The 20067-nt window shown below is 35.9% G+C and overlaps 1 protein-coding gene across 4 annotated transcripts in view; it reads right to left on the reverse strand.

Moving 5' to 3' along the window:
- The window catches only part of Stk4 (serine/threonine kinase 4), a 154749-nt gene that overhangs the window by 94908 nt on the left and 39774 nt on the right, over positions 1 to 20067 (reverse strand). For all 4 annotated transcript variants that reach the window (XM_058575652.1, XM_046433282.2, XM_046433283.2 and 1 more), the window contains exon 10: positions 8451 to 8608. In XM_058575652.1, the coding sequence (XP_058431635.1) occupies positions 8451 to 8608 (158 nt within the window). The remainder of the gene's footprint in view (positions 1 to 8450; positions 8609 to 20067) is intronic.

A 20067-nucleotide genomic window follows, 5' to 3' on the forward strand; every position in this document is an offset into this window, starting at 1 on the left:
GTTCAGGTCCTTGGCCCATTTATTGACTGGGTTGTTATTATTATTATTATTATTATTATTATTATTATTGGTGTTTAGCTTTTTGAGTTCTTTATATACCCTAGAGATTAGTGCTCTACCTGATGTGTGAGGGGTAAAGATTTCTCCAGTTAGAATGGCAGCTATTATGAATACAAACAACAATAAGTGTTGGCGAAGTTGTGGGGGGAAAAGTACACTGATACATTGCTGGTGGGAATGCAAATTGGTGCAGCCAATATGGAAAGCAGTATGGAGATTTCTTGGAAAACTGGGAATGGAAGCACCATTTGACCCAGCTAAAACCCTCTCCTCGGTCTATACCCAAAGGACTTAAAAACAGCTTACTACAGGGGCACAGCCACATCAATGTTTATAGCAGCACAATTCACAATAGTTAAACTGTGAACCAACCTAGATGTCCTTCAATAGATGAATGGATTAAAAAAAATGTGGCGCATATATATACAATGGAATGTTACTCAGCAATAAAAGAGAATAAAATCATGCATCTGCAGGTAAATGGATGGCACTGGAGAAGATAATGCTAAGTGAAGGTAGCCAATTCCAAAAAAACAAATGCCGAATGTTTTCTCTGATATAAAGAGGCTGATTCATAGTGGGGTAGGGAGGGGAAGCATGGGAGGAACAGACAAACTCTAGATAGGGCAGAGGGTTGGCAGGGGAAGGGAGAGGGCATGGGGTTAGAAATGATGGTGGAAAAAAAAAAAAAAGAAATGATGGTGGAATGTGATGAACATTATTATCCAAAGTACATGTATGAAGACAAGAATTGGTGTGAATATACTTTGTATACAACCAGAGATATGAAAAATTGTGCTCTATGTATGTAATAAGAATTGTAATGCATTCCACTGTCATTTATAAATAAAATTAATTAAATTTTAAAAAGAAACAAAAAAAGACACATTTCAATGTTGTGGATGTTGACAATGAAAAAAATAAAACCATTTTGGTTGTAATGGCAAGTACTTTAATTTAATATATGATTCAACTGTATTTCTGAAGGTAGTCTAAAAATATTAAGATGCCTATTGTGTATGATTGGAGACTACTTAGAGATAGGTTATGTAACTTACAACTTTATTAGACTTGATGTATAAAATGGAATACTTTTCCCCTTGCAGTGAGAGGAGATAGCTACCTTAACATTGCCTCAGGCTTTAAAACAAACTTGGCAATTCAAGTGTGGATATTTTTCTATTCCTAAATAAGGGCTTCCTTACAAAGTGGCTTATAATCATTGTGAAATTGATATACATGTTGTTCCAAATATGCATAAGTTTTCCAATAACTGAATAAAATACTACTTTTTAAACATTTAATTAAAATTAAAAATGCAAAATAAATTAAACCCCAAAGAAATCTCAATTTATAATCAGGTTTATAGCCCTGATCTAGAAATGAATGGTTAAAAGTTTCAAGAAATCACAGGTTGTTGTCAGATTCTTAGGGAAAACTCTGGGCTAAAATGTATCTTTCTCAACCTCAGTCATCTACATGGTTTATTTTTTTTTTTAATTTTTTAAATTTATTTTTTAGTTGGACACAATACCTTTATTTTGTTTATTTATTTTTATGTGGTGCTGAGGATCGAAACCAGGGCCTCGCACATGATAGGCGAGCGCTCTACCGCTGAGCCCCAACCCCATCCCATCTACATGGTTTATAATCATCTAGGGAATCTGAACAATCTTCAGGTTCTGTTACTTTCATTAAATTAATTCTAAAAATTGGGGCTGAGGATGTGGCTCAAGTGGTAGCGCGCTGGCCTGGCATGCGCGAGGCACTGGGTTCGATCCTCAGCACCACATACAAATAAATAAAGATATAAAAAAAAATTAATTCTAAATTAACAGTTTGGTGATTTTATCTTCTGATGGACCCATTATCACACAAATGCAGAGTGGTATTAGCTCTGTGCTGCATTAGGATTTTATTTTTATTTTCTGATACTCCAAGGAAAATTCAAAGAATACTAAATATTCCCAGAAAAGAAGGTACTGGGCATTAATTTACTTTCTCTACTAATCTTTCCTGAGTCCCTCTCCTGCCTCTCAAACCCCACACCCCTATGATCCAAAATACTTAGGTGTTCTCACACCACAGGCCTCAAGAATCTCCAAGACATACTTCTCTCCCTCTCTCAGCCCAGAATACCTTTCCCCTCCTCCTATGGCTAGAGCACTCCTATTCATCTTTCAAACTTCACTTCAATTAAGACTTCTGGATGTCTTCCCTGGGGTTCTTGCTCTCTTCTGGGTTTCCACAGCACTTTTTTTATAAGCACTTTATGACAGAATTTACCAGAACAGCCTAGAAAAAGGTCACACAGTACAGATGGTTAAAAGGATGGGATTTGACTCAAACTTTGCTATGCAACTATCTGTATAATCTTACTAATTTAATTAAATCCACCAAATGTCAGGTCCTTCAATAAACCAGCCTTTGGTTTTCCTGATCAACTTTTTTTGTTTGTTTTCTGTTTCATTAAATTTTACTTTTATCTTTATCTTGCTTTTAGCTTACTTACAATCTTTCTTGTTGTTGTTGTTTTTGGTACTAGTGATCAAACCCAGATGTACATAACCACTGAGCCACATCCCTAGCCCTTTTTAAAATTTTTTACTTTGAGAAAGGGTCTCAGTAAGTTGCTTAGGGCCTTCCTAAATTGCTGAGGCTGGCTTTGAACTTGTGATCCTCCTGCCTCAGCCTCCCAAGCTGCTTAGGATTGCATGTGTATGCCACCCATACCCAGCATTTAAAATATTTCTTGCAACCTAAAAAGAAAATGCATTTAAGATTATAAATCTTTCTCTAAGTACCACTTCGTGCTGTATCCCACATGTACTGAATTATAGGAATCTGAATTTTGTAGGATTCTTATAATTAATTTCTAAGCAGTTTATAACTTCTATTTTGACTATTTTTAAAGAATTATTTAGAGATATGTAAAAGTGTACCTCTACTACATTTAAAAGACCTCTGTTACATTTCCAAGTAGAATAATGTGTCTTTGGCTACTTTCTTACTATTAATTTCTGATTTTATCAAGTTACAGCCAATAAATATTGGCCTATACAATTTGTGCTATTGACATTTCTTTTTGAGTATTTTAAAATAATATTGAATACTCCACATACATTTTTAAAGTTTAATATTCATTTGAAAGGTTTTCCTATTTTTTATTTCACCAACTTTGTTAAATGTTTGGGTTTTGTCTTAACTGAAATGTCAACTTTCCTTCCTTCCTTTTGTGTTGGGATTGAACTCAGGGCCTCATGCAATGCTAAGCATGTGCTGTACACTGAGCTACATCCCCAGCCTGAAATGTTAATTAATGAGGGAAGAATATTTAGTCTTCACCTATCATTGCAGTTGTTTCATTGTTCCTTGTATTTCTATCATTTTAGATAAATATATATGCTTCATGCAGGTTCATGACTTAAACTTTCTAGATCAAGTGTATTTTTTAGCAATGTAAAGTATATTTCCTCCCCATGTGATATTCTTTGAATTCTATTTCACTTTCAGTGCATATTTGCCTAGTGTATCTTTTTATATTCAACTGTTTTAAACTTTTCAGTGATTTTATTTTAGTTATCTCTCTCATAAATAGCATTTAGCTGGATTTTGACTGCTAATTTTATCCAGAGTCTCTGTGCTTTAACAAGTGATTTTATTTTATTTATTTTTAGTATTTTTTAACCTATTGATGGATCTTTATTTTATTTATTTATATGTGGTGATGAGAATCAAACCCAGTGCCTCACACATGCTAGGCAAGCGCTCCACCACTGAGCTACAACCCCAGCCCTTAACAAGTGATTTTAATACACTCACATTTACCGTGATTACTGCTGTGTTTACAATTAGACTGCTACCCTATGTGTAACTCAGCTCCAGTTCACAATGGATTTCTTTCCTTCCTTACCCACTCCAACTTGGCCCTGTGTTCAGTCTTTGTATTGTTCCCTCTACCTGCCTATGATTTGCTGCCTCTCTATGTTTATTGTAGCAGGATGCCTGCCTTTCCCTAATTAAGGCCTCTCTCAAGCTATCTCTTTAGTATGCTTTTTAAAATAGCCATTATGACCTAAACTGGTCTATTTACCGTATTACTTACTCAATGTCTGTTTCCCTCACTTAAAGTTCACGTGGGCACCAATCTCATCTGTCTTTTTCAGGGTGTTTCTGAAGATTCATGAGACAAACTGGACTTAAGAGTACAGCTTTTGCGGCATTAGGAATGGCAAAATGAGTATCTCATAAAAGTGATATTTTTTTTCCAAAAATCAATCTGTTTACTGAATGCAAAATACCTATTTTTTTTTTAAGAGAGAGAGGGAGAATTTTAATTTTTTCTTTTCTTTTTTTTTTTTTTTTAGTTTTTGGCGGACACAACATCTTTGTTTGTATATGGTGCTGAGGATCGAACCTGGGCCGCACGCATGCCAGGCAAGCGTGCTACCGCTTGAGCCACATCCCCAGCCCCGCAAAATACCTATTTTAGAGGATATTTCATTTTTAAGCACCCTTTTTCACTAAACACTACATATGTTAAACATTAAAAGGGAATCTTTGGGGTCTGGGGTTGTGGCTCAGCAATAGAGCACTCGCCTAGCATGTGTGAGGCCCTGGGTTCAATTCTCAGAGCCTATAAAAATAAATAAATAAAATAAAGGTGTCCAACTACCAAAAAGCGGGGGAGGGTCTTTAGAGTTTTTTTTTTTTCTTCCCCAACTTGGCAAATAAGGAAATTCAATTTTAGAAATGGTACAAGTATTCAGTTTCAGGTGAAAATATGAAGTTTTTTTGTCAAAATTCTCCTGCTCCTGATTAAGTTATTTACTATTTGCCATTTTGGGCAAAAAGTTCATTTCAAAACAGCAACTGCCTTCATAGAAGAAAAGAGAGAATCTTTTTCATAATTAAATACTGGTTGTCTCGAATCAAAAGGTGTCTTTCTAAGACTGTTGAGGGAAACATGTTAGCCAGTCCAACAGACACTTTAAGTTTAGGGTAGGTATTCAGAACTTTGTTCATTCAGTGGATTGGCTCTTTCTTTGCCAAATGTGATTTATAGATGTACATAATCCATACCCTATATACTTCTTTGATGCTTCTGATAAGAGTACAAGAGACTCAAAGGAGAATAACAAAGAAATTTTAAAACCATATAATGTTAATAAAATATGAATACATCCTTGTCTCTGAATTTCTGTAGGACCTAGCAGGAAAAAAGCAGCCTATGTGAAGAAACCTACACTTCTAAAAACATTTTCAAATGAGACTTTCAAGGGTTAAAAGTCAGGTTTCAGCACCACTGAATGCTGTCCCCAGAGATTCTGATTCCCTATGTCTAGGGCAGGACCTGAGAAACTGCACTTCTCATGAATTTCCAGGTAATGCCAACACTGCTAGTCTAGGGACCACTTTGAGGCCAATGCTTGCTTTGGGATTAAGGTCAGAGCTATATATCAAGAATACCAAGACATTAGAGCTTTCCATTTGATCTTTGGTATTTTCGGATATAGCAATTCATGTATATACCCCACTTCAATTTTCTTTCATTGTTTAGTTGAAATGCTCTTAAAAGAAAATTTAGAAGATAAATTCTCTTGAAAATCTGAAGGTAAAAATACAGCAGAATTTTATATATTAGGATAGGTTGGTTTAAACATATACAAATCCAAATAATTTAGAACAAGAGTCCCAACAGCAATGCCTCTAAGTGTCAGGTCAGACAGTTAATACAAATGAGTGAAGTGGGCCAGACACTGTGAAGAATTGAAGATGCCATACTCAAAGAGGGCACCTGCTACTGAGCTCCAGACAATACCCAATAATATAGGATAGACTGTAAAAATCTTCCAAGTTTTCAAGATAACATTGTATCTCTCAAGTTTTAAATCAACTAAAAGTTTTTGTGTATAGAACACACAGAAAGATCTGTGGGCTGGACACTGCCAATTTATGGCCTCTGAGTTAGAAGAATGCAGATGGGCCACATGTGAGCCTATTCACAGTGCCCACGGGTCCATTCCTTCTAGCAATCCCTTACTTCCAAAATAGAAAACACTCTTTAAAGACATACAAAAAGTTCCTTTGTATAAATAACTTAACCATCAAAACAAGTTCTCTGCCAACGATCTTAGTACAGGCAAACTATGGCAAAGAGAAATGAATTCTTCATGTATTGGAACTATTGATCTAAGATAATGAATTGCATTAAAGTGGTATTCCAGGAGAACCTAACTTCTGTAATTTAAAAACCAAAGATAGGAAGAAAGACAATTAGACCTAGACACAGAGATTTAAGGATTCTTAAGAATTCTCTCCCAATGATGGTATGATCTAGTAGCTGAAAGTTATTTAAACACCTTCTCTTACAGATTCATTGAACTGGCCTTACAAATATGTTGAAGACAACTACACAGGCAATATGGAATAGCAAGCACAAAAGTGAAAAAGATGAAAGCCAAAGACCTAGAAGAGAGGAGAGGTAGAGGGTGAACTGCATCTTTGGTCCTTTGTAAGTAAAAACACTGCACCTATGTTCAGAAAATCTGTAGTTAAATTGTCTATTAACACAGCAACTAGAACAATAATTATAAAACAAAAAGGATCAAGTCACCTCTGGCCAATGGTTTTCCATTCTACTTCAAGTAGAAGTCCTTCCCACACAAAGCCCTACGCTATCTGGCTCTCCCTTACACTGTGATCTCCTTTACTGTTCCACCCCCAAGCCATTCCTGACATACTATCTCTTTAACACATCAAGCAAGTTCTTGCCTCACGATCTTTGCATCTGTTTTCTCACTGCCTGAAAACCTCTTCTGGATGTTCACATAGTTCACTTCCTCATCCTCTTACCAACAAGGACTTCACTGACTACTCTTTTACTTTAAAAAGTTATGTGCACATGTGTATGCATGCAGCACATGTGCATGCGCGCGTGCGCACACACCCACACACCCACACACATGCCCCATCTTTCTCCTCTTACCTCCCTTTTGCTTTATATTTTCCACAATACACACCACACCATCTGACATGCTAAATGTTTTACTTATTTTCCTTCTTTATTCTATAGCATGCCTGTAATCCCAGCAACTTGGGAGGCTGAGGCAGGAAGAATATAAGTTTGAGACCAGCCTCAACAACTTAGCGAGATCCTGTCTCAAAATAAAATAAAGATGGCTGGCAATAAAGCCCAATGGTAGAGCACCCCTGGATTCAATCACCAGTCTAAAGAGAAAAAGTTTGACTAAATAAATTAATGAACACTTGGGTTCTAATATGGGTTCTGGGTTCTACTCAGTTAAATAAATTCAGGTGATTTAAAAGATCTCTATCCTTAATAAACTATGACATTTTACAAAAGTAGTAATTAAGTTAGGGAAGAATAACATCACTTCCTCTAAGCCAGTCTGCAGTGTAGTGGAAAGCCAAAATTAGTAAGGCTCCCAGACTTAAATCTAATGCCCAAACTAAGATCTTTTATAAACAACAACAAATTATGTTAGCTGAATACCAAACTTCAGAATTTAAGAATGTAAAAACAAAAAATTTCCAAACAGAAAAATGTTTTCTAGAAAGGAACATAAACTCCTTAGCTTACTTTATTCCACAATTTTTTATTGCCTCTAACTCTTTAAGTCCCTGTGAACATTACTTAGGGTCTGTGGGGAAAGGACAATGTTCCACAAGCAGTGGAAGGAAAACCACATCCAGTTTTTCACAAGAAACTTTGGAATAATTTAATATTCAGCCTCTAGAAGACTCAGAATAATCGTCTCACACTAAAATTAGGAGAACAGTTATCAAAACAGCAAAGGCACTACAGAACAGTGTCAACTGCCCTTTAGTCTAATTCTTAAATATAAGATCACAACCACAGGGCTGGGGTTGTGACTCAGCGGTAGAGCGCTCACCTAATATGTATGAGGCTCTGGGTTTGATCCTCAGCACCACGTAAAAATAAATAAATAAAATAAAGGTATTGTGTCCAACTACCACTAAAAAATAAAAAAATAAATAATAAAAAAAGATCACAACCACAAACAAACTACTAAAGACAGTCACATCTTCATTTGATGTCTGAATATTTCTTTTACCACTAACAATTTCAAACTAGACAAAAAGAAAAATGGCAAACAAATAAAGGATTTTTAAAGCAAAAGAGATGCCATTAATCAGGGACCCCGGAATTTCTCAGATGTCAGTAAAAATATTTCAACCTCATGAGGCCCTTAGCCCCAGAGATGCTGACAGGAGCCGTTGCAGGTCATACTGCCTAGGAAAATGCTCCTATGCTCAGGCATTTCAGTAAAATGAAAGCTCTGGATATGTGGTATTTTGGATCACTTCCCCCAGAAGATAGAACCCTTTATTTCAACAATACTCACAAACTCATAGTCTCCATCCTGTGGAACTTTCCAATCTGAAGAATTTTTCAGTGGGCCAGGTACACTCTTACCAAAGCTATTGATTTGGTTTTCCTTTTCTTTTTGTTCAAAGTATTCAAGAAAAGATGGTTTTGCAGGTTGCATGGTCTCATCCCTTCCTATAAACCAAGAAAAGTAAAAGGTGAATAGGCATACACTTTTATTTTAGGTAAGTTTAGTAAATAAATAGATCTCCAGATTGGCTATGTCTCCAGTTAGATCAGGAGTTTATCAAGAAAAGTTACCCTAATATATCAGAAAGACCAATGGGTCTTTCTGTTAGATGCTCTTTCAAGAATCTAATGAAACTATAGAAAAACGCACAAATGCTCAATCAAAATATTCCTTATACAAGAGAATTCAAGGTCCCCCTTAAAACAAATGCCCACACACATGGTTCCTTTTTCTAGATAGAAAGTTTTGGGTGTTGCAATGACTCTGAATAAGTTGAATATAATAATTTTAGGTCTTCCATAGTCAATAGTTCCTGTAATATTCAGACTGGAAAACACTTCAGAAAAAAGTAAATATATTTATTTAGCACCCACCAAAGACAATATTCTCTACAGGCATTTCCATAAGGAGTGGGGATGATATATTAGGGTAACTTTTCTTGATAAACTCCTGATCTAACTGGAATGAGAAAAATATGTGTGAAAAATAAAATATATGTAAATCATAATCTATGTAACTTGGAAATATTATTTCTAAATAATATTTGGAAATGCTTCACAATAAAGTTATGGGGAAAAACAACATTATATATACAGTATGATCTCAATTCAGTAAAATCATATTGATGGGGGGAAATGACTGTAAGAATACATACCAAAATGTTAACAGGGTTTATCTTTGGTAGTGGGACTATAACTAATTCTTATTTGCTATAATTTCTTTAATACATCTTTTAAACTTTTTTAAAGAAGATAGTACTGGATACATATTAAATAAACATAATTGATTATAAGAGCTACATGTGTCCATAAGATCTTGCAGGCTGGGTGACCAGGAAGATTGGTAAAGAAGCTGGGTCTCAAACCACCTCAGAGAATAGAATCAGTGGTTGGCGGCAGCAGCAGTTATCACAGGAAAGCAAATACAGCAATTACTAGTAACTCGTAACAATGGCAAAAAGAGTAATTTTACCTGGCATGATTTCAAATTCTTGCTAGATGAATGCACCTATTTCACATGTTGAAGTACCATGTGCCTGTGGTCATAATGCTAATATGGGGAAATATAGGAAGTTTTTTCCTCAGTGCTTTCCATGAATAAAGGGCTTACATAGCCCTTTTCCTCAGTAACCAGAAAGGAGGACCAGAATATTCAGAGCCTTAAGAAAGGGATGGGGGCTGAGGTTGTGGCCCCCTAGCACGTCATGCGAGGCCCTGGGTTCAGTCCTCAGTACCACATAAAAATAAATAAATAAAATAAAGGTATTGTGTCCACAACTACAACTAAAAAATAAATATTAAAAAAAAGAGAGAAAGTAATGGATGGAGAGGTGTTTCTCTCCAGCAACACTGTCCTATGTGATCTTACTTATCTCACGACACTCACCTAAGTGTAATTTCAAGCCAGAACCCTGACTGCCCCTCCGATGTTTGTCATCTTCCTATCATCACTGCCAAGGTCAACAGTAGTCAATCCCAGATCTGCCTACTTCCAGATGCCGCCAATAGCTTTTCAGACTGTAGCCTCTTTACTTATAGAGGATTAAACACCGTATTTGCTAGCACCGGTCAATGAATGCATGGTGTTTTGTTCGGTGTACTCTAGATATAACTTTAGGTGCTTTATGATATTAGGTACTTTTCATGCTTACTCTGTTTAGTTTTTAAGTTAAATTTCAGGTAATATTTCATGCCATAGTTTTTCAGGAACTACAAAAAAAAAAAAAAAAACTTATAAAAATGGTAGTGCTTTGGATTTGCAAATGTGTTAGGAAGCTATGTTCTTTTGCCTCATTCCCTTCCTGTGGGACCAGAGGAGAGGACTGCTTCAGAGGCAACACTGCAGCAATCCAACACGTAATTCTACACATAAAGTAAGGAGTGTTCAAAGAATCTCTAAGAGCCAAGCAATCTCAATAGTACTACCAACTTGACATGTTCAGAAATGGTATATATCATGACCAGACACTGAGCAGCTAAACAGAATAAAAAGTCCAGAAACAAGATAAAAAGAACAAGTGGTTACCCAACAAATGGATAGCTATTTGAAAAAGATTACTTTGGATCCATATCTCATACCATAAGCCAGAAAAACTCCAAATGGACAAAGGATCTAATTGTAAAAATGGAAAACATAAATACTAAAAGAAAATGTGTGAATGCATGTGGAAAAGACTATGACAAAAATCCAGATGCAATAAAAATAGATAAAAATTGTTTTCATAAGAAAAAGTCACAAATTTTTAAAAAATGAATAAGCACACATATACTGTAAGTCAAACCAAAAGACAAATGATAGAGGCTGGGGGCAGTGGCGCACACCTGTAATCCCAGCAGCTCGGGAGGCTGAGGCAACTCAGTGAGACCTAGTCTCTACATAAAATACAAAATAGGGCCGGAGATGTGGCTCAGTGGTTGAGTGCCCCTGTGTTCGATTCTGGTAAGTCTCCCCCTCCCCCCAAAAAGACAAATGATAAACAGAAAGAAAACATTTACAACAAATACCATAACATTTTAAAAAAAAATTTTAAAGACTATTTCAAGAACTCTTTATGTATTAGGGAAGTAAGCTCCCAATATGTAAAGAATTTTTTGAATCAAGGAAGACTAAAAAAGGTGAAAAAATGGATTAACAACTCAAAAAGACAGTACACAACAGATACCCAATTGGTCTTTACACATGAAAAAAATAAATGCTTAGGTTCACTCATAGTGAGAGAAACACAACTAAAATTTATATTTCAAAGGGCAATACGCTCTTGGTAAGGCTGGGGGATAAAGGCACACTGAATGTTGTGGAACTGGAGTACACAAGGCACCACCCCTACAAAGGGGGTCTAGCACTGAGTATTAAACATGAAACAGAGAGGCACTGGAGAGCTCTGAACATTTGAACTGGAGGTCTTAATATGATCTCATTCTTTTTTTGAAAAAGATATTTCTCAGCTGTTTTCATTAAAAGGACTTGGAGGGCTGGGGTTGTGGCTTAGCGGTAGAGTGCTCGCCTAACATGTGTGAGGCCCTGCATTCCATCCTCAGCACCACATACACCATTTACAAGTAACTAACTAAATAAATAAATAAATAAATTTTTAAAAAGGACTTGGAAAAAAAAAAAGGACTTGGAACAATGACACTTCAGGACTGATGAGCTCATTTAGCACTCAGATCTGGGGCTCCAATACCATTCTCTGCTAAAAAAAAAAAAAAAAAAAAAATTAGGACTTCATGAGAAAAATACCTGATTCCAGGTCTAGAGAAGGAGCACTACATATTGAAACTAGAACATCTTCTTGTGCAAAAAAAGCAAGTACTCAAAACAATACAAGAGACATCTTGAGCACACACCCCCTCACACACACAGACACAACTAGGAAATTCAGGAACACTTGGAATATCAAAAAGAACACACAGAATAAAAAGAATCCATAAGCTCAGAGTGATAATCTAAGAGTAAAGGAGGTTTTTGAGAGAGGAGAAAGCTTATTTCGAAAAATCACCATTTTTCAAAAATGGTGGCTGGGGTGTAGTTCAGTGGTAGAGTAGTTGCTAGAGAAATCACCACCTAACAAGCATATTATATTATGGTAACAAAAAAGAATATTCTTGGATTTTTTTTTCAACTGGGGATTGAACCCAGGGGTGCTCAACCACTAAACTATATCCCTAGTCCTTTTTATATTTTTATTTGCAAACAAGGTCTCACTAAGTTGCTGAAACGGCCTAACACTTCTGATCTTTCTGTCTCAGTCTTCCAAGTCACTAGGATTATATGCATGTGCCAACCATGCCTGGCTTTTTATTGTATTTTTGAGACAGCATCTCACTAAGTTGCCCAGGATGGCCTTGAACTTGGGATGTTCCTGCCTCAGAATTCCAGTAGCTGGGATTACAAGTGTAAGCCATCATGCCTGGCTAAAACAGTACCTTCTTTCTTGGGAAATACACACTTAAATTTTGAGAATAAGTTCCACATATCATGTACCACCTTCTCTCATCACTTCTATTATTTCATGTCCGATTTGTTTTCCTGCCTGGTTTGTTTTCCTGTCTTCTTCCTTCTTTTTTTCTTTCCTTTCATCCATCCATCCATCTATCCATCATTATATAGGCACAGAGAAATGACTAAAATTAGTTCTATAAAAATGGCAACTTCTAGGGCTGGGGTTGTGGCTCACTTGCCTAGCACGTGTGAGGCACTGGGTTCAATCTTCAGCACCACATATAATTAAGTAAATAAATAAATAAGGTATTGTGTCCATCTACAACTAATTTTTTTTAAATGACAACTTCTACCTAGAAATAATAGATAAATTAAAATTTTTCTATTGAATGATACAAAAGCCATAAGGGCATTATTTTTTAAAGCATTATATCCAGCAATAAAACATACTTCTTCATTATTCCTTTCAGTTGCAAGACAGGTAGACTTTAGATTAAACCTATAGCGTCTGTTCTCACTCTGATTTTATGGGTTGATTATGACCAATGAACAGATAGATACACATTCCTATTGCAAATTACAAATATACAAAAAATATACAAATTCCTATTACCCGAGATTGATTTTTAAAATGATAACTATAATTTCCGCGTGATATCCCCACCCTGGGTCATGCCTTCCCACAGTAACTCTGGCCCTGGCCATCTAACTTCCTTTGGGCATTGAAACAACAGCAAATACATGGTAAGCAGAAATTTGAAATTCTTGTGTACTCTACTAAAATGTAAATAAGCTTCAGTGAGCCTGATAGACGGTAAATACTATGTATAATCATCAGATGTCTTACAGAGGCCTTCATAAATCAGCCAACCCCAGCTGCTACTATAACAACTGATCACAGAGCAAAGCTAAGGGACAAGGCCTGAAGAAACATCTAGCTGAGTGCAACTTAATGCCAACCTACAGAATCATGAATGAAATAAAATGACTGCTATTTTAAACCACAAAATCTTGCAGTGCTTTGTTAAGCAACAAAAGCTAAATGACAAAGAGTCTGACTGTGTCTGCATCCCTCTCTCTCTACTTCTCTTCCTCACCTCCTCATCCACACACACCACTCTATACCTGCAAAAATGGACCCATCCTTTGGAAACTCAGGTTCAAATTCAACTAACATTTAATAAATACATTTTGAATTTCAGGCTTCTTACCAGGTCTCTCTCTCTCTCTTTTTTTTATGTTGACTCTTTTTATTTTTATTTATATAATTACCAGGTATCTTCACATGAATGTTCTCAACCAAACTTCCTGACCACTATATGAAGTAAAGGAGGAAGAAGACTTGCACTTATTAGGCACCTACCAAGTAAGTACCAGACAAAGTACTACTTCACTTAATCCTCACAGAATTTAGAGGTTTGTGTTATTATACCCATTTTACAGGTGAGAATTTTGCCTAAGATTTCATAGCCAATAACCAAAAAGTATAGGATTTGAATGCCAACTATTAGGTTTTAAGTCTGTGAGCTACATCTCATACTATAAATTCCCTAAAACGAAAATGAAGATTCCTGATATGTTAGTACTGCCATTAAGTCGAGGTCAGAAAGAGTGGGGAACGGAATGTTCCCAGGAACCTTATCTTTGAACTTTTCTTTTGGAATCCTTTAGCTGGATGATCAAGTCTTGGACAGCAGCCTGCCAGTGCTGAAAAGCATAAGAGAATCATTACAAGTTGATTAAAGGCTATGCTGTCCCAGGGGCTTCAGCTGCTGGCCAGTGGGCATTTTGTTTCAACTTGAGCTGTTTTTTCAGATGTATCCCAGGAAATGAAAACGTTTCACTGACTGATAATACAAGAAACCTGAAGCCAAAGGAAGAATGGACTGAGCAGGACAAGAAAGAAGCCACTTCTTTGCTGATTCTTTTATCTGATGCAGGAAATACATGAACTCCATACAATGACTGGCCTATTTTTCTTTGTAAGCCACATTTATGAAGCCAAATGGACAATTTCTCTAAAGCCACAGACAATGAAGTGAATTCATAAGCACCTATGCCTTATACTTATTTTTCTTTGAAAAACACTATGTAAAGCAGAATGACCCAACAATCCAAACGTCCAATTGATGAAAAGATAAATAAAATGTGATATATGCACAGAGCACAGAATTATTTGGCAATAAAAATCTGAAATATTAATACACACTACAAAATGGATTTATCTTGAAAACATTATGCAAAATAAAAGCCTGACCAAAAAGTGACAAAATTGCATAGTACCACCCACATAAAAATGTCCAGAATAGGCAAAACCATGGAGACAGGAAGCAGATTAATGGTTACTTGGGGATGGGGAAGAATACAAAGTAACTGCTAATAGGAATTTCTTTTGGGGGTTATCAAAATGTTGGGAATTCAGTTGTAATTCCAGTGTCTCAGAAGGCTGAGACAGGAGGATCGTGAGTTCAAAGCCAGCTAGCCTCAGCAAAAGCGAGGCACTTAAGCAGCTCAATGAGACCTTGTCTCTAAATTAAAAAATACAAAATAGAGCTAGGGATGTGGCTCAGTGGTTGAGTGCCCCTGAGTTCAATTCCTAGTACCAAGAAAAAAAAAAGTTGGTAATTCAACAGTGTTTATAGTTGCAATACCTTGTTAATATATTAAAAACCTACTAAATAAATCATATGCTTTGAATTGGTGAATTTTAATACATATCACAATTAAAAATAATAAACTTTAAAAAATTATGTTGTGGTGATGGCTGCACAAGTCTGTGAATATATTAAAAAAAACTACCAAATGGTTTACTTTAAATGAGTGAACTGTATGATTTGTGAATTATGTATTAATAACTCAAACTGTTTAAAATAAAAAAAAGGCAATGGGCCACTTTCATGTACTATTTGCTCTCATTTCTGGACTTATATAACACAATGCCAGATAGTCATAACTGGGAAGAAACTTGACCAAAGAAAGGCCGAAGCCCACTTTTTAAAAAAATATTTATTTTTTAGTTGTAGTTGGACACAATACCTTTATTTTTATTTATTTCTTTTTATGTGGTGCTGAGGATTGAACCCAGAGCCTCGCACATGCTATGCAAGCGCTCTACTGCTGAGCCACGACTCCAGCCCCTAAAGCCCACTTTTCTTCTGGAATAACCATCTTTTAGACTTTAAGCTTTATGGCCTTCCATTTCAAACCTTCATCTTTCAAACTGTCACAAAGTAAACCATATGGTCAACCTATTCTTTCCCGAATTCCTATAGTAAATATTTTTTACCTAAATGGTAATTAATTCTGTTCAAAGTAGACAACTGGGTAAGAACCCACATTTTCTTCTGTGTTTCATGTATAAGTACTTGTAAGGAAATCACCTCCAGTAATTTCTCAATGTGTTATTGTGGCTTGGAATAATATGCCATAATGTACACTTCTTATAAGATTTTTTGTTTTTTTAAAAAATCTAACATTTGTTTTATGTGTGTGTTGCAGTTTTGTTTTGGTTATTGGGCACATTAGCCCTTTACGTGTGTGAACGCATTTACTTACATAAGTTATTATCCAAGTTGCTTGCATGTGACCCATAAATATTCTTCTACATGTTCTTTGAAACCACTAAGAACTGCTGGAATCAACTTATAAGATGCCTTGGGACCCAGGATAATTTCCAGTTAAGCAGTTTGGGTAAGTGCCTCAATGAGAACTGACCTGACTTCTAGCAGCAGTGCTCAAGTTGTCTTACTGGTGGTGAGCTGCAGTGTATCTATTCAAAGACATCTAAATCCAAATTTCAAACAAAGAACAACATATCTAAAAAGATGTAAAAGGTTCACCATTGAGAATGATCTGTACCTTGGTTATTACAGGAGTTTCCTAATTGGTTATACCTTTTACAGTCTTCTGGAATTCCCCACTTTCCTAATTAAAGTTTCTTTGTATACCTTCTTAAAAACAGAATCAAATTCAAACTCCTTACTTTGGCATTCAAAATCTTTAAAAACTAAATCAAAACCCACATGTGCCTCAGGTAAAATGGATATTTGATATACATTTTTACCTTTCTGACTTTGCACCTGCATGAACTATCCTACCCAGCCTTCCTACATACATAAGTCCTTGTCTTCCTTCTTACAAATTCTTTAACAGTTTTTGTACCCCTTACCCAGCATTTGAACTACCATTTTATTATCTTCATATGCAGAGGTCCTTTCTCCTCAATTACATCATATCACTATCAAATATCAGTATCTGAAATACCCAGGTTCATGCTGTATACATTTAAAGAATTAGAAAATGCAGTTACAGTATAGAGGCATGCCATAAATAATGTCAATGACAAATGTCAACTACCTGTTTTAATTTATAAGTTCCTAGTCAGCAGTAAATGTCTCATTTTGTTTTACATACTGAACAATAATGACACATAGTGACTACCTAATAAATACTTCTTGGTTGGTATTAAATGTTCATTTTTAAGATTGGTTGATTGATTTTTATAGTACTGGGGAATGAACTCAGGGTACTGTACTACTAAGCTACATTCTTAGTCCTTCTAATTACTTGTTATTTTATTTTGAGACAGGGTCTCACCAATTGCCCAGGCTGGCCTCAAGCTTTTGATCCTCCTGATAAAGCTTCCAAAGTAGCTAAAATTATAGAAATGTGCCTGGCTTAAATGAGTTCATTTTTAACAAATACCAATTACAAGATGATATTTCTTAGAGCAGACACACAGAGAATCACTTAAAGAGAATCAATCTTTTCTTCTATAGATCAACTTAAATTCATATTTGAAAAATGCAGCTCTATTTTCTTTTTATTTTATTTTTTAGTTTTAAATGGACACAATATCTTTATTTTTTATTTTTATGTGGTGCTGAGGATCGAACCCAGTGCCTCATGCATGCTAGGCAAGCGCTCTACTGCTAAGTCACAACCCCAGCCCCTGCTCTATTTTCTTACTGAAAAAGACTAATAAGCAGCTTAGAGCTCCAGAGAAATATATTCCACTAACTAATCAAGACTAATGTATCTGCCTCTTAGGCATAAGAGCCCCCCAAAATATGTCTTTTGGATTCAACTTTCCTTTGTTCTTCATTGATATTATGCTACTGCCTTCTCTGAGAAATTGTATATCTCCACAACTAATTCTGGCTTTCCTTTTTACCAATACAACTATACTGAAGAAATTTAGATTCCCAAAAAATATAGACCTTGAGTCCTTCACCCAACTCACAATTACATCTGGCACTTTTATACTGTAGGTCTGGCAAGGTGTTTTGAATGAATTTTCAGGCACCAAGAGTCTGTACTTTTTGGCTTATCCCAAAAAAGCAAGAATGTCAGTGGTTTCCAAGTTAAAAGTAGGCCTAACATCTGGACACAATAAGAAAAACTGTATAATTAGGATTTAGTCTCCACTCTGGCAGAACGACCTTGAATTATTTGTGAAGCTGTGAGAAAAGTCTAAGTACACCAAGATGTCTACTCTTCTACAATAAATCTCACTCAGGAGGGAGCTTCTGAGAAAATGCAGTGACCCACAGAGATTATCTTTCAGGGATGGAAAAAAAAATCCAGTTAATAAAAAATTCCACAGTATCAAGATAAAAGTCCAAAACTTTAAAAACTCCGTTCAAGGGGCTCCAAAGTCTGGCATTCTTTAAAAATCTGTCATCTTGTATGGTGAACTATTTAACGGAGTTTCAAAACATCTACCACCTTCTTGCCAAGGAATTTAGTGCGCACACGCGCGCACACACACACACCCCTCTTCTCTTTTCAGCATATTTGTAAAACATTACTGAAATACACAAGTGACTTTCTTTAGCTCAATCATTTTCATGCTAATGCTTAGACATATTCAAGGTGGCATTTACAAAACACCATTTAATAAAAGAACAGGGGCAAAAAGCACTACCAGCCAAACTTGGTGGCACACGCCTGTAATCTCAGTGGCTTAGGAGACTGAGGAGGAAGGTAGTGAGCTCAAAGTCAGCCTCAGCAACTCAGAGAGATGCTAAACAACTCAGAAAGACCCTGTCTCTAAATAAAATACAAAAAAGGGCTGTAGATGTGGCTCTGTGGTTGAGTGCCCCTGCATTCAATCCCTGGTACCAAACAACAAAACCCCAAAACAAAAACAAAACAAAAAAACACTACCATTTAGAGAACAATCATAATCATAATCATCATCATAATAATAAAAAGTGATGAAGAAAAAGTAGTCCTGGTTAAAAGAATGCTTAGTACAATGAAAAATCCACTCTCATACAAGACTCATATTTATTATAATGCCTATAATTTTGAGCATTTATATACTAAGTATTTTTTATATATTTTCTTATATCATCTCAACAAAACTAGAAACTTTTATGCCCCATTTTTTCAGAGTAGGAAACTGACGGTCAAAAAGGGAATAACTTGCCCAAGAAGACACATTCTATAAGACTCTGAAACAAGTTTCAAGCCAAAAAGTGATTCCAAAAAAATCAACATTTATTCCACTCCTCCTCCTCTTCCTCTCTCTTGCCCTCACTCAGAAACATGATTCCAACAAAACTAAATGCTTTAAGTTTTAGCTTTGATAAAATAACTGCACTAATATGCTATCTGAAACTCTCATAAGGTGCTGATTCTGAGTGGCAGGCACATGTAGACATTTTAATATTCTCTAATGATAGATTTTAAAACCATAAATTGATCAGAAATTGAACAGTAAGACTATTGTGGTAAAAGAAGTGCTAGAATTCTTGCAGTACTTTATGACCTAATTACCATACAAGTCAGAATGGGCAAGATAACACACAAGGGAGGCAATGGTGTAACAGCCTTCTTGAAACAACTGCGGGTGGAAAGAAAATAGGCTAGGAGTCAAGAATGTCTTTCACGCACACTGATATGTGTATCTGACGGATCATTTCAACAAGAACCTAGCCTTTGATTTTAAATGAGAAACCTCAGAGCAACAATAGGTGTCTTCATAAACTTAGGATTTTCTGGGGAAGTATAAATACATAATGTTTTTACCACATGGTGCTATTACCATAATTTATCTAATACACACTTCTGAGTTGCCCTAACTTAATTATGCCACTATGCTTTAAAATTCTATTTCAAAGAGATTAATGTGCTATAGCTCTAGGGAACAAATTAAATAAAATTTTATGATCTAAGTGCGAGTTTTTTTTTTAATATTTATTTTATTTTTTAGTTTTCGGCGGACACAACATCTTTGTTGGTATGTAGTACTGAGGATCGAACCCAGGCCGCACGCATGCCAGGCGAGTGCGCTACCGCTTGAGCCACATCCCCAGCCCCTAAGTGCGAGTTTTTAAGAAAAATCATCTACTCATGCCTTCAGTTCATAGAGCCTAATTTGAAAAGCTGTCAGGGGAAAACAACTTTGCCATTAGTAGTTCGTATTCTGCCTCCCACAAGCCCAACAAACCTGGAG

The sequence above is a fragment of the Marmota monax genome, unplaced genomic scaffold, assembly GCF_021218885.2.
Source record: "Marmota monax isolate L192 unplaced genomic scaffold, Marmota_monax_Labrador192_F-V1.1 WCK01_AAM20220418_F8-fsc00014, whole genome shotgun sequence".
NCBI lineage: Eukaryota > Metazoa > Chordata > Mammalia > Rodentia > Sciuridae > Marmota > Marmota monax.